The 13,440-nt window shown below is 42.6% G+C and overlaps 2 protein-coding genes, 1 non-coding gene and 1 pseudogene across 5 annotated transcripts; 1 reads left to right on the top strand and 3 right to left on the bottom strand.

The window, feature by feature from the left end:
- The first annotated feature begins 650 nt into the window (after positions 1–650).
- On the top strand, positions 651–7,524 carry LOC147054761 (NACHT and WD repeat domain-containing protein 2). 2 transcript variants are annotated; one of them, XM_085915951.1, is made up of 10 exons: positions 651–766; positions 870–958; positions 1,373–1,480; positions 1,591–1,776; positions 1,847–1,955; positions 2,036–2,199; positions 2,349–2,708; positions 2,790–2,891; positions 3,086–3,812; positions 3,892–7,524. In XM_085915951.1, exons 1-10 carry the CDS (start codon positions 694–696, stop codon positions 6,927–6,929), a joined length of 4,956 nt encoding a protein of 1,651 aa, XP_085772077.1. In that variant the 5' UTR covers positions 651–693; the 3' UTR covers positions 6,930–7,524. The 2 variants fall into 2 exon arrangements, with proteins under 2 accessions (XP_085772077.1, XP_085772076.1); XM_085915950.1 differs by lacking the exons at positions 651–766; positions 870–958; positions 1,373–1,480; positions 1,591–1,776; positions 1,847–1,955 and having other exon boundaries at positions 2,122–2,199; positions 2,372–2,708.
- yif1b (Yip1 interacting factor homolog B (S. cerevisiae)) lies at positions 7,106–10,712 on the bottom strand. 2 transcript variants are annotated; one of them, XM_085915958.1, is made up of 8 exons: positions 10,554–10,706; positions 9,819–9,918; positions 9,600–9,729; positions 9,416–9,520; positions 9,090–9,226; positions 8,744–8,899; positions 8,439–8,532; positions 7,106–8,275 (listed from the first exon to the last, which is right to left on the bottom strand). In XM_085915958.1, the coding sequence occupies exons 1-8, from the start codon at positions 10,597–10,599 to the stop codon at positions 8,120–8,122; spliced, it is 924 nt and encodes a 307-aa protein (XP_085772084.1). In that variant the 5' UTR covers positions 10,600–10,706; the 3' UTR covers positions 7,106–8,119. The 2 variants fall into 2 exon arrangements, with proteins under 2 accessions (XP_085772084.1, XP_085772085.1); XM_085915959.1 differs by having other exon boundaries at positions 7,107–8,275; positions 10,563–10,712.
- Positions 10,713–10,922: 210 nt separating this feature from the next.
- trnav-cac (transfer RNA valine (anticodon CAC)) lies at positions 10,923–10,995 on the bottom strand. Its single transcript has one exon. It is a non-coding gene; the product is annotated as a tRNA-Val (tRNA).
- Positions 10,996–11,565: 570 nt separating this feature from the next.
- Positions 11,566–12,498, bottom strand: LOC147054758 (dynein axonemal light chain 4 pseudogene; annotated as a pseudogene).
- Between the last annotated feature and the right edge of the window lie 942 nt (positions 12,499–13,440).

The raw sequence follows: 13,440 nt of genomic DNA, 5'->3' as shown, positions 1-13,440 counted from the left end.
CTTGATTTCTCTGAGATCTTAATTCATCACGTATATGATGTTCAAACTTGTTTTGAAGTTTATTGTTTACATCGGCGTCCCCTGGGAAACTCCTTTCTTTAAAGACTCAATCAGTCTATTGTAAAATGTTTTGTCTTCAGTTTCCACGTTTGAGAAACTACCCTTTTTTTTAAAAAATCCCTTTTTTTGAACAGTTGTTTTATTTTTGCCATAGTGTTAGGCCATTTGATATTTGTAGACTTCTTTTATTTGTTGCGTCCATCTGTTTGGATCAGCAGCACACTTCCTTTTAATTAGTAATAAAGTGGTAGAACCACTGGCCTTTTCTCCAGTTGGACTGTTGCCATGGTGACAAATAATAAGAACAGGTGCAAATGTCTTTCTGCATATGATTATTGGCTGTAAAAAAAAAAGCTAAGTTTGTATTTATTGTGTACAAATGTTAATTAATAAAATAATATTGGGAAAACAGCATATCTCTGTCATCCTTATTTGTCTTAGGAATGTATTCTACAATTGTGTATATTTAACAAATGTGTTCCTGTTGTGTACCAGGCACAAAATGTGGGTGTGATCCAAGTCCCTCGGACCGTATATAACCAAGTGCAGAATTTCCTGAGTCAGATCACAGATAGAGGGGAAAAGCGCAACACCAGCCCAGTGAGACAATTGAACCCTTATTTAAAAGATCATATGGACCAAGCTGCTTCCAAGTGCCGCTTCCGTTCCGCCTGTGTTAAGCTTTATCTGTGCTCAAACCCTGCAGGTAAGTTGAGAAAGGTTCTGGATGATTCCCAGGAATTTTCATAGCCACTTTTGTATATCAAGGTTTTCATTGGTGGTTTCCTTTTGTGACATTCATATTACAGACAGCGTGGTGGAGCGCAGAGCTCTGAGGGAGGTTGTGTTCCCCAAACTACGAGAGCACTGCAGGCACAAGCTGGGAGTGGACTTCAGGGTGAATACGTACTTCTCACACTATAAAAGGCATCTTTCCAATTGTTTGCAGTCTCGTTCTCTGTGTTCTATGTACTTTGTTCTTTTTATTGTCAAATTATAAATGATTTCATTGACTATATCTAATCTACATTCTCACTTGTCTGATCAAATGTACAGAAAGACTATGTGTGTGGGTGTGTCTTTTTTTTATTTAACCTTCATTTACCCAGGCAAACAATTAAGAACAAGTTCTTATTTATAACTGCGGCCTGTCTCTCTGTGTGTCAGCTCACCGCTGAATGCTGCTCCCACCATTGTTCCATCTCTATTCAGAAGTATATTTAATTAGTGTCGGGAGCCCTATAACCTCACTGTGTTGGTTTAGCAGCATGTGAGTGTGTGTGTGTGTGTGTGTGTGTGTGTGTGTGTACAGGTAATCGACCCACATGAGGCCATTCATCGCAGCCACTGGCCTTGTGAAAAGACCAGAAAAGAGCTGATACAAGAATGCAGAGAAAGCTCTGCTGGACCCTTTTTACTAGTAAATATGAAATATAAAAAGCATTTATGTCATACTGGACATTCTAGTCTATCTGGTCAAATTACAGTAAAGCTGCTCTTCCTTCTCTGTCCACTCGGTGGTGTTGCAAGGCTTTGATAGGACATGAGTACGGCAAGGCCAGTCTTCCTGCCCAGGTGGAGGTGCCACATTTTCACCTGCTGCTGCAACAGATCCAACAACTGGGCCTCAGCACCAGGGAGCTGGAGAGAGTCTACTCCAGAGACGAGAACACCGTTCCACCGACATTCTGCTTGAGACGCCCGTGCATGCCTCAGGTTTCCAAGACGTGATGCGCTATTGTTATTGTGTCACAATATGAGGGTCATTGACTTCATTGCTTCCAAGGAGGAGACTCACATGGAGGATTTGGTGAACGTGTTTGCAACTGCTGTGAGTCTGTGTGTGCGCAAGAAGCTTCTGACTCAAGGTGAAGGCCTTGCTTTTAGCAGATCAGGTGAACTAGCTCTGTGTGTGTGTGTACATCACACATTTATTTCACTTTTACGTTCTTTAATGTTATTTCTGGCTATGTAGTCCTTGATAGCGACCTACGCTTTGCCCTGGATAGCCGTTCTCGTGATGATGTCATCAGACGCTGCCTTGTTTACGTTCACAAGATCACCAATTTCAAGGTGGAACGAGAAGCTAGAGGGATGGACTCCTTTGAGTTAAACACACATTCAAAGGAAGAGGAAGAGGTGACCACCACTTACTGTTCTTCTACTCGACAGAGCACAGACTATTTAGTCACACTAGAGTTGTGTGTAGACTACCGGCAACATTTTCAGTGCCCGTACGATTTGACTTTTCATTTTCACACAGCTACACATCCTCATTGTACTTACAGGACACTTTTCTTTACTCCAATAGAGTAAAAGCATCACCCGATGCAAAGAATTTACTCTCAGATCTGATTGAAAACTTCTTGAGAAGCCTCATCGCCCCGTACCAGCTTGAGGCTTACATCACAACCACAGAGTGTGACCGTCGCCGTGGTTACACCACAGCTAAGAGGCGAGCGTTTGCAGAGTTACTCTCCTGTCAGGTGTATTCCGACCTGATGAAGTTGACTGACAGCATTGCCGAGTCTGGAGGATTTGGAAGCTGTGACCTCAGCGATGCATTGGCACGGGAGCAAGTGGAACAGGAAGAACTGTGTGGCATCCTTTCGAAGTTTTACGTCATCACCAGGCCGGAGATTGAAGAGGTCAGACGTACCTTTAAGTCACGACGTTGACATTCTAATGAAGCTTGAAAAGATATCAGCTTGACAGTTCACTTTTTCTAGGTCAGAGCCTATGTTCAGCAAAGTGATCACCAATGTCCGCTTGTGCTGACAGGAGGTCCTTGTGCTGGGAGGACTGTCTTGCTGGCTCACTGTGCTCACCAGGTACATGAATAAATACTTACTAATTTTAGTACTACTGTAAATTGAAGCAAATATTTGTTGGTCGTGGTGTTGCGCTACTAATTTGAAGGACGTGCCTTTATGTAGCTTTTTCTCAGATGACAATGGCTTCAGGAAAAAAGAAAATTGAGTTTGATGACATCATTAGCATGAAAACATTTTTCTTTTCTCTGTAGATGAAAATCTGGCTGCATGACACCAATCCTGCTGTGGTCACCTATTTTCCCAACTCGCCACACTCGGCTTCCCCCGAACGCTTGCTGTCCAGCTTGTGTTATCAAATCTTCAAGAGTTATGGTCACTTTTCATCTTTCCAGGACAGCTGCTTCAACCTCAGTGGCGGCGATTACCGAGGGGTCACCGAGCCTCGAGACAATCGATTTGACGTCACTCACCTTAACCTGAGTGCTGCGTTTAGGGCCATCAGAAAACCTGACATCAGTCTTTCTGAAGCATCAGAATGTTTCTCTTCCCTTCTCTCCCTGCTGCCATCTTATAAAAAGCCTTTAGTCATGATCCTGAATGGGGTACACCAACTGGGGCATAACTTTGCAGAGCAAATCATCCAAAGCCTGCCCTCACCTCTTCCTCCCGGAGTCAAAATCATCCTGGGCGTCTCCACTAACCAAACTCGACTGATGCGGGTCATCGAAAGACGTTACCCAGAGTGCAGTGCACCTAGCTTTGCTTCAGAGAGGTGTAAAAAAAACGCAGGGTATATACATGTTCTGTTGAGTGGTGTGGAGAGGAAGCAATGTCTGAAGGTGCTGATATCACTTCTAAGCAACTCTGGGAGGAAAGTGACATCTGGACAACTTGCACTGGTGAACCAGGCACTGACTTCATGTTGTCTCGCCCTCTACGTCCGACTACTACATGCTCATGGATCACTTTGGTCTTCAGGTACAGCACAGTAAAAGAACCCAAAATTGAAGTTTTTCCTTACATTTACTCTCGTGTGTTTGTTTTGGTCTCTCGTTAGATTCAGAAGTATCAGAGTCGCATCTCCCTGGCAGCGTCCATTCATCTATTTCTGTCTTGCTGGATCACTTGGAGAAGAAATATTCTTCCTCGGTGGTGGCTCGTGCCGTCTCTTACGTCACTCTCTCCAAAGTGGGACTCAGAGAGTCAGAACTTGCAGACCTCTTATCCAAAGCTCATCCCGATCAGATCTCACAAGTAGATCTGGAAAGACTCCTTCTTGACCTGAATGGCTTTCTCATCAGGAGGACGGTAATAGGTTGTCAAGTTTTGTTCTGGGTGAGCAGACATTTTGGACTTGTCATGGCGAGAACCTATTTCCACACATGTGAGGCCAGGAGAGAAATTCATTGGGAGATGGCCGATTATTTCATGAGCAGATGGAATGCATGTTTTGAAAAGCTGAGCCTAAATGAAGGCAGTGCACAAGCGAGGGAACCCGTCGAAGAGCAGCCATCACTCAGAGACGCCTTTAATGGGAGAGAAGCTGTGGAATTGGTCCATCACTTACAAGAAAGCAACAGTTTGGACTTAAGATGGAAGGTGTTGACGTCATGGAGGTTCCATCATGTTTTGGTGAAGGCCGGCCTCCTAACAGATCTTGTGGACATGTTGAGACAGGAAGAGGGATCTTGGGGCAATCTAAGGGAACGTACACTCCTGGCGAGCATATTGGCGTCTTCATCCTGTTTGTTGCAAATCTCCCCATTGGAGCTTCCCACATTGATGGAGGTCAGTCTCCTCCCATATATGGAGCTCTTTCCTGCTCTCAAAATTTACGTCGGTGAGATCAGAAGGGAGATGAGTACAAGAGGCTGCCGATTGACAGTTGCGCTTTCTCCTTCTCCTGATACCGTCGCCTTGCTTCACCATCTAAACTGCAACTGTGGATCAAAACGGCTCGCTGTTACCGCTGCCGGGACACAGTGTGGGACCATCGCAAAGGTCATGCGCGATGGCTCGGCGTGGATATGGAATGGCTCGAGCTTTGGTGTGGCGCGATTATCACTGAGCTCTGAGGAGGCGGAGCTTAAGTTTGCAGGTGTGAAAAGCAGCCAACGATTCATGTTGTTTTTCACCCTATGCAACAAACTGTTTTTGTGGAATGTTGGTGCTCCAGACATCTTTATGGAGGTCAAAGCTTCACACACTCTGAACATGTTAGAGGGCTTTGTGAGTTTTGGAGGACAGCTATGTGTGTGGTGGAAGAAGGCCACACTCGTGGGACTGTTTGATACCTCCGACACAACTGTCAAAGAGTTTTGTTGTCCGAGCTGCGTGACCTGTGTGGTTTTCTCCTCCGATGGCTCTCACGTAATTTGCGGTCAAGAGGAAGGAACCGTGTCAATATTTGATGTAGCCAATCACAGCCTCCTTAGCTCCTGTTCACACTCAAACCATGGAGCAATTGTGTCGATAATCCTCTGTGAGGACAAACTGGATATGGCTTGTGTTGAAAAGTCAGGAGATGTGAAATTATGGAATGTTTCCTCTAAAACGCAAACACCAAGATTGCTTAAAGAACTTTCTATGCGGAGTGACTTCAACAATGTGGTCAGTATTGATTACTCTGATGAATTTGACAGTTTATTGATTTGTCAGTGCAACCAGGTCACTGTGTGGGATACGCGTGACTGGGACAAGTGCGACCATTTCTTGGCTCCACCGGGTCAAACTTTTATTCAGGCGATATTCTCCCAGAATGGACACCATTTCCTGGCATTACTGGAGACCTGTCCTCGGGTTTTGGTGTGGAGGCTTTGTACAGGACGGTGTGTTCTCTCCTTAGAGACCAACACACAACCTCATACACTCCTCAAAACCACCTCAGCTATTGTTTGTGTCACTGACAATGGCTGCCTTCTTGTGTGGGATTCTGAAATGGTTCATGCTGCCAGTGAAGCTCCAAAAATGGAATGTGGGGTCAAAGACGTGGTGGTGGAGCAAAGTGGAAGATGGTTTTACACTGCAGACGGGACAGATACGGTGTGGAGTTGGAGCCTGGAGACCGGTCTTCCTCATGCTAACTTCCTGCATGCTAACACTGTGAAAAGAATACGTCTTAGTCAGGATGGCATGGCCCTTGTGACACTTTCAGGTGAAGATATTTACCTTTGGCATACAGAAACGAGGAAGAATATCTTACGTATAGGTGGGAGCAACGCTACGGATGTTCTTATCACGCCCAGTTGTAACTTTGGCGTTAGCATTTGCGAGCAAGGACTTTCTCGGGTTTGGAAAATGGCACATGGGAGTGTCGTATGTGCTATTCACGTGTACCTTTCTGGTGCACAGGTGTCACCCGAGAGCACCTTTCTCATCGGCCTCCATGATGGAGATCTGCTGGCCGCCAGTTTGTGGTCGGGCACTATCAGCAAGACCTTTCCGAGAGTCGAAAGCTCTGAAGATGTCGTTGCTTTCGGCACGCTTTCTCAGCATGCCGATTTTGTGGTCGTGGTCGTGGCCTCGGGGGCGATTTATACCTGGAAGATGTCCGATGAGACGGTGTGCAGGCACTTTGAGCTACCGGGGACATTTAAGTGTCAGCCACAAAACTTTCACATGACATCCAACGGGAGCTTTGCATTATTGTCTATCAATAATGATACTATCACCCTCCTGGATGTGTCTCGGGTCAGATTGTGCTCTTTGAAAGCTGAGTGTTGTGTAATGCAAGCTTGCTTAGATGAAATGGGAGGTTACATTGCTTACATATCACAACGTGCAAGCCAAAGTTGCACCTGTTCCCAGCACACGCATCCCGTCCTCACCGTGGTACAACTCTCGGATGGAGAAAAAATAGGCAGAGTGTTTTTGTGTAAGGAGCCGTTGACACTGCTCATGCATGGGCAGCGATGTGTGTTTGTGGGTTTTCGGGATGGGTCAGTAGGTGTGTATTCTATTTCAGGGTCCTTGATTAATGAAGAGAATGCATGCAGAATGAGAAACAAAGAGGGGAGTCAGGTGAAAGGCTGCTGTTCCAGTGCGGGACCACTGATGTGTTATTCCCTAGAAACACCCAATATTACATGGCCTTAGCTACTACAGTTCATAATGTGCTTATTAGGACAATGATAAACATGAGGAAAAAAAGCCTTGACCTCTGCCAACCTTAACTAACTGTTAGTGCCAATCCAAAACAGATCTTAAAGCGCAAATTGTTACTTAGGCACTGAAGAAGAATGTATGTAACAATGTATGGCGCAATTAACATACTTTTTATTGTGTGAAGACTTTGAAAGAGTAGTAAGTTCATTTTTTTGGGACACCATATGATTTTTATTGTGGTTGTATTTTATTTGGCAGTTCAGTTCTACACCACGGCAAATTAAGCTCCGATCAGAAACATTGTTAAAGTGACTAAAAAAAAAACCGAGGATGATTCTTAGTTTTGCAATAGAAGATGCCTTACACTCACGAGACTTGTGTGCAGTCTTGAATTATTGTTTTACTATAGATGATTATATTAAGTGACTATATGACACCAAAACCATTAAAGGTCTTGAATTGAGGTGTAATTCTTCTTGAAATTATTTCTAAAAATACTAGATACAAAATTGTGTTCTCATATGAAATATTATATACTTATCTCCAAAGTTAGTTGTTTTAGTCTCAAATTGACACAAAATTTAAAAAAAAGTACATCCTGAAAAAAATGAAACACCTAAATAAGATATTGATGGTTCAATGTCATGTAGTATTAATTTTTTCCTTTATTCCACCTGACTTTCAATATGAAATGCGACAAATAATTTACATTGTTTCTTAAAAGGATATCAAAACATCATCGCTGTTACCTGCCGAGATCTATCCTTGCTCTGTGACCTCCGTGTCACAAAGCACGCAAAGCTTAAGAGCACAAGCACACTGGAAGGATGACAATTTAGTTCAGATGAACTGATATAGGATCAGACACTTGATAGAATTGTGCGCTACTCTTGAGTGTGCTTTTGCTTTCACTGATTAGAAAGAAAGCCTGTTAAGTTGTATGTGCCGTCAGCTCAGAAAAATCGTTTATGCAGACCAATGCAGCGTCTAACAAACATACAGGATACATTTAAATATTGCTATAAAACAAAAAAAGAATTCAGACGTAATTACACAGTGTAGATAAACATCGTAGTTGAATGTTTTAAGGACAATACCGTGGCAGTACAAAAAAATACCAGCTGTGCTGTGAGAGGTGAAGGCATGTGAGCGTGTCTCCTTCTCCCCCAGTGCGGGTGCGTTTATCTGATGAGGTGATAGGTGAACCAGTACATGAAAAGGGGTTGGGCCGCCGCTATACACATGGTGAGGTACATCCTCAGCTGGTTTCTGGCTCCTCTCACTAGCCTTCCCTCTGCCGCCGCTTCGGATAGAAGCTTCAGACGCAGGGTGCGGGTCTGCAATTTCAAGTGGCCGTTATTTCATGCAAACATCAAATATGCAGCACACGTTTGCTTTAATGCAGGGCTCCCCAAAATCTTTTGCAGCACATGAATGCACCACTGCATTGCCTGTAATTTGTTGTTAGTAGGAGCCTTTGTGAACAGGACTGCTACTCACCAGAAATACAAAAATGGCACCACAGCACCAGAGTAAAGAGACGTAGTAGGCTGGCCTCCCAAATAGGAGTCCTGCGACTACACCAATGATCATCCTGAGAAAAGGACAATTCATATTTGAAAAACAAACTACCTACAGTCAGCAGTAATAGGTTCCAGCTCGCCACTATATGAGCAAGCGTGATAGAAAATGGATGAATGAATATTACGACCTCAAGCTACTCGCGTGATATTTACAATGCAAAACTAAAGACCAGGTAACTGCCACGACATCAATGTGCATAAATGGGAGAGTGAGGCACATACCCGACATATTTGTATCCAGCAAAGGCAAGCAGGTCAATGGTTGTGAGGTCGGTGTTAACGGTTACGAGGTATAGTGACAGGAGGACTGCCAAAACTTCCATTATGAGCCACACCAGTGCCGAGCTTGCCTGAACCCCCAGCAGCTCGGGAGTAAACCTGAAGTGCCACAAAAGAGGAAGGGTATAAAAAAAAAAAAATCATTATCCATCCATCTTCCATACTACTATTACGGGAAGCAATTTGGCTCTAAAGACAGTTAGATTTGCATTTCATTTCCTTGACATACAGAATATGGGGGTGGGGGGTATCACACGCTTTAGTAGTTTCGTGCCATTGAAAAATGTACCTGTTTTGTGTGCCCAGGGCCAGCCCAGCCACTAGCACATACGTGATGAAGCCCATGGCGGGGATGTAGAGATCGGGAGCGTTGATGTCAAAGCGCGGCGCCACAGGAGTGTCCTGTTGGTAGCTCACCTCCCAGTTCTGCAACACATGGATCACACAATGTATTCGGAAGCTCCAACACAAACGAGACACCCTTGTATAAGAATATTTCAAGCAAAGGCAGATCCGTAGGCTGTCAATTCCAAACATTTGGACACTTAATGAGGTTACAGAAGGTATCCGGGGAGCAGCTCTAAAAATAGGATACTTGAAATCTAGCCCACCTACCTCATGCATGTAGGGAAAAACTAGAAGACCCAGCTTCTTTCCCACGTACACTGTATCCACAGCGAAGTAGTATTTCAGCTTGGAAATTGGGATGAATCTGTCCAACTACAATACAGAGACACAATATCCCCTTTACAAATGTTTCTTTCTTTATGCGAAACAAAGATCTGTGAGTCAATCTTACATTCTTGTCCATTATTTCCTTCCCCTGAGATGCCAGTGAGCTGCCATAAGCCATGGCAAAGTTAGACACGGGGTCCGACAGCATGGATTCGCCCGGGAAACCTGCCATCTGATGTCCGCTTTGTAGATTCCTGTCAACGATAACACATTAGATTAGAGAATGTGAACTATGCGAACTAATTTAAGATGTTTAATCTTGAACCTGTGTGGTGAACCTCACCTCTGGTGGGATGTTGGTGAAGCGCAGCCACTTGTGTCCTCAAACAACTGGCTGCCATCCGAACCATCCATCAAATTATTTCGTAGACGTACATTGGGCTCTGGATAAAGAGAAGAGCAATATTTTATTTTGTTTGCTACTATTAACAGGCATCATTTGATAAAGCAAGCACATGCCGGGCATTAGTCGCACATTTGTAGCATTCAGCTGACACTTGTTTACTGACGTGTGCGCTGCAGGAGCAGGCTCGTTTCTGCGCTCTATCCCGCGGTATCTCTGATCACATCGTCACGAGGTAAAACATTATGAGGAACCACTGTTTTAAACTGGTGCGCTAGAACTAAAGTTGAACTACGGTATTTGAAAAATGAACTCAGACTTGCCTCTGACACAGACACTCACTCCGTATCAGATAACACCGTCCATGAGCTGAGATGTTGATCGGGACCATTATAACGTTGCAAAACAATGAATGTGTTATTTTGACAAGTCAAAAACTAAGAAGTGCATGATCAAGTAAAGCGTGCTATCTTCATATTTGTTGTCAAATTATCAAATGCATTATGTTATCAGTTTTATTGTCTTATATTGCATTCACAATTTGGGTTAATTGACAGTGAAGTGATGCTAGGAGCTAGCAGACCCTCCCATTCAATCTTCTCTTCCTTCATTGTCCAGTAAAAAACTGTCACTTGAAAGCAGCTGGGAAACAATTTGATCAAGAAAACCACGTACGTAACTTACGCTGTCGGAAACCTTTCTGGATTGCAGAATAATCCATTTTGGACAACTGCTAACCTGTCACCGGTGCAGTCAGCAAGGTCCACTCAGTAAGATCCAGCAAACTAACGGCTTGACCAGCACAAGGCAACTTCTTCGTCTACTCACTTTTTGTCGCACTGGCAGGTGAATGGATACGATGCTGCCCTCCAGCGGATATGATTGAAACTTGATGTCTTTGGGGGTTCTTGGTCTTTTTATTGTTTAACAACAAATATAGTTTGAAGTCATGAAAACTTTGCGCACCGTAACTTAAAAACATGTTGGTATCGCTATACAATATCGAGGACATTGATTTGCCAATAACGATAAAAATCAAAAACATGTTTCCGCCCGGTTTCGAACCGGGGACCTTTCGCGTGTGAGGCGAACGTGATAACCACTACACTACGGAAACCCTTGACAGATACACTGAAATTATTATGTAAATAGTATTCTATTTCTACGTGCGTTTCAAACCATAATTTTTTTTTTATTTGTAATTGGTACCACAAAAATGAATACTTTATATTTTTAATTATGGCCGTGCTATGTCGCAGAAAACATATTTCTTGTTTATTGTTGTATCATTGAAAAATATAAAATAAATAATAAATAATCAACAATTTATTTGTTAAACGACTCGCCGGTGTTTTTTCGAATTTGTCATTTCAGTATATTCTGATAACAGCAACAGCTGTCAGTGGCCCAAAGGTGGCAGCATTTGAACGATTCCCAAATCAAACGCTTAATTTCTATATGCATCAAACCATCTGACTTGAAGCTATTTTGACTGATTTAACACAATGCATGTCATTTAATGGAAATCGAAACATTGTAGTCAGTTAATAAACTTAAGTCACGGTTAGTATTGGACATAGACGTTCTGCTATCAATAAATGGCTGCGCTCGTGTTCCATCCAATTAATAGTATATACACAAAACATCGTTATATAAAGAAAGCGCAAAGAAACTAAACCGCATTGCATGTGGTCACAGCAGTTTTTTATTGTTCTACCTAAACCGCCAGACCATAGATGGCGATAACGAGACAACAAAACAAATGCTGCCGCTCAGAAATCAAGTGAAGAAGAACCACTCTGCCGAGTAAACAAATAAGTTGTCGTCATTGACACCATATTTCAGCAAAATTGTTTCTGATTATCAGATGGTAGTTCATTGTTCGATATTAGTCTGCGACCGATGATGAGGAGGAAGAGGATCAACTGGCGGTGCTAGCAGCACTTCCAAATACAAATCGCCAAGCACCCTCCGTAGAACATGTAAAGCAGATGCTTCGCCTCATGAGTGACGCCGAAGCCGAAACTTTCTCCGATCACAACGTGCCACGCTGTGCCAAACATCTTGTCCATGTTGTCCTTGACAATCTTTGCTGCAGTCTCATTGTTGTTTGCACACTTTTCGAAGGCTGAAATGCACATCGCGATGACCTCCTCCTTCATTTCCTCGGGCATGTCTGTGTGCCTGACGATGGGGAAGCTGTACGCCAGTTTCTTGACACCTTCTTCCGGTGCTGCTTCTACAGTGTCTGCCATTAAAATTATTACCAAGATACGATTCGGGTTCTGAACACGAAGCTTCACTTAACGCGGGCGGTCTCCTAACAAGCGCAACTCATTTGCGTCTTTTTTCTTTCGAGCGATCGTACGCCCTTTAGTGTCCTCGTGACGTTTAATCTTTGTACGTACTTTGTCACGTCCAAGTTCGACTGATCTATTGAGGTGTACGTTTGTAATTTGGAAACAATAACTCAGACTCTGCTTTTTGTGTTGATCTAAATCTTCTGTACAAATTCTTGCATTTAAACTCTTCCGAAAGATCGGTTTAGTACTCTACTTATTTGTAATCATCAGGATTTGAAATTTACTGTGTAATTTACTTCAGCGCTCCATTAAAGTCTGACATCACTTGCCTCTCACTCAATGTCTCCATGGTGACTTTATCTTATTGTCAGTGCTGACAGCTGGACTTAGTGCTCCTCAGGGAAAATAAGCTTCTCCCTTTCAAATAGACTGTTCGTGCCCCCCCAAAAGCCCACGTTGCTTCTGTGTCACATGTGCATGCATGCATGTGCCTCTTTTCCTACTCTCACTTTAAAGGCATACAAAGGCTGTCGTTTTTCATGCAGTAGTAATTGTTGTAAAGGCCACACATGTCGACTGTTGGTCTGCTGTTTGGTTTGTTGAGAAACTAGGAGACCCGTCTGTCTCTGGGAATTCATTTTAACCACACAGGTCACCTTAGTCCAAGCAAAAAAAGTAGTGAGCAAGTGTTAGTCTCTGTTCTTGTTGATGTTTGTGATGCACTTTATTTCTGTTCCGGTGATCTCATGGACATACTGTATTCATCCTTACTTTAACTTTTAAGAATCAACCCACATCATTACTATACATGGTAATCTTTTTTTTTTTTAACAAAAAAAGCTTTTGGCCACTTTTTTGCAAAAAAAAAAAAAAAAAAAGCTTTATTATGCATGGTCATTTTTTATGAAAAAGAAAAGCCTTACTATACATGGTCTTTTTATTTAAAAGAAAAACCTTATTATATATATATATATATATATATATATATATATATATATATATATATATATATATATATATATATATATATATATATATATATATATATATATATATATATATATATATATATATACATATGGACATTTTCAAACAAACAAAATGGATGGATGGATGAAAACAAGCTACTATACATGGTCATTTGTTTAAGTCAGGCTTGTGGGTCTAGGGTCAAAGGTCAGGGGTGAAGGGTTATTTTCTTTTCAGACACTGTAATGAAAACATATACAAGACACCTTAGTAAGTTTGATATTTATATT

This window comes from Syngnathus leptorhynchus, chromosome 7 (genome assembly GCF_054491065.1).
Source record: "Syngnathus leptorhynchus isolate UIUO chromosome 7, UIUO_Slep, whole genome shotgun sequence".
In the NCBI taxonomy this organism is placed as follows: domain Eukaryota; kingdom Metazoa; phylum Chordata; class Actinopteri; order Syngnathiformes; family Syngnathidae; genus Syngnathus; species Syngnathus leptorhynchus.
Note: the sequence above shows the minus strand (reverse complement) of the source record. Positions and strands in the feature narration are given on the sequence as shown.

Excerpts from the sequence above, each read along its gene's own strand:
- LOC147054761 (XM_085915951.1), top strand. The coding sequence starts at position 694 with ATGGACCAAGCTGCTTCCAAGTGCCGCTTCCGTTCCGCCTGTGTTAAG. Across the intron at positions 959-1,372 it reads AGCTGGGAGTGGACTTCAGG|GTAATCGACCCACATGAGGC; the intron begins GTGAATACGTAC and ends GTGTGTGTACAG. Across the intron at positions 2,892-3,085 it reads TGGCTCACTGTGCTCACCAG|ATGAAAATCTGGCTGCATGA; the intron begins GTACATGAATAA and ends TTTTCTCTGTAG.
- yif1b (XM_085915958.1), bottom strand. The coding sequence starts at position 10,599 with ATGGATTATTCTGCAATCCAGAAAGGTTTCCGACAGCGTAAGTTAC. Across the intron at positions 9,730-9,818 it reads TCACCAACATCCCACCAGAG|GAATCTACAAAGCGGACATC; the intron begins GTGAGGTTCACC and ends TATCGTTGACAG. Across the intron at positions 8,276-8,438 it reads GTGCCATTTTTGTATTTCTG|ACCCGCACCCTGCGTCTGAA; the intron begins GTGAGTAGCAGT and ends TTGAAATTGCAG.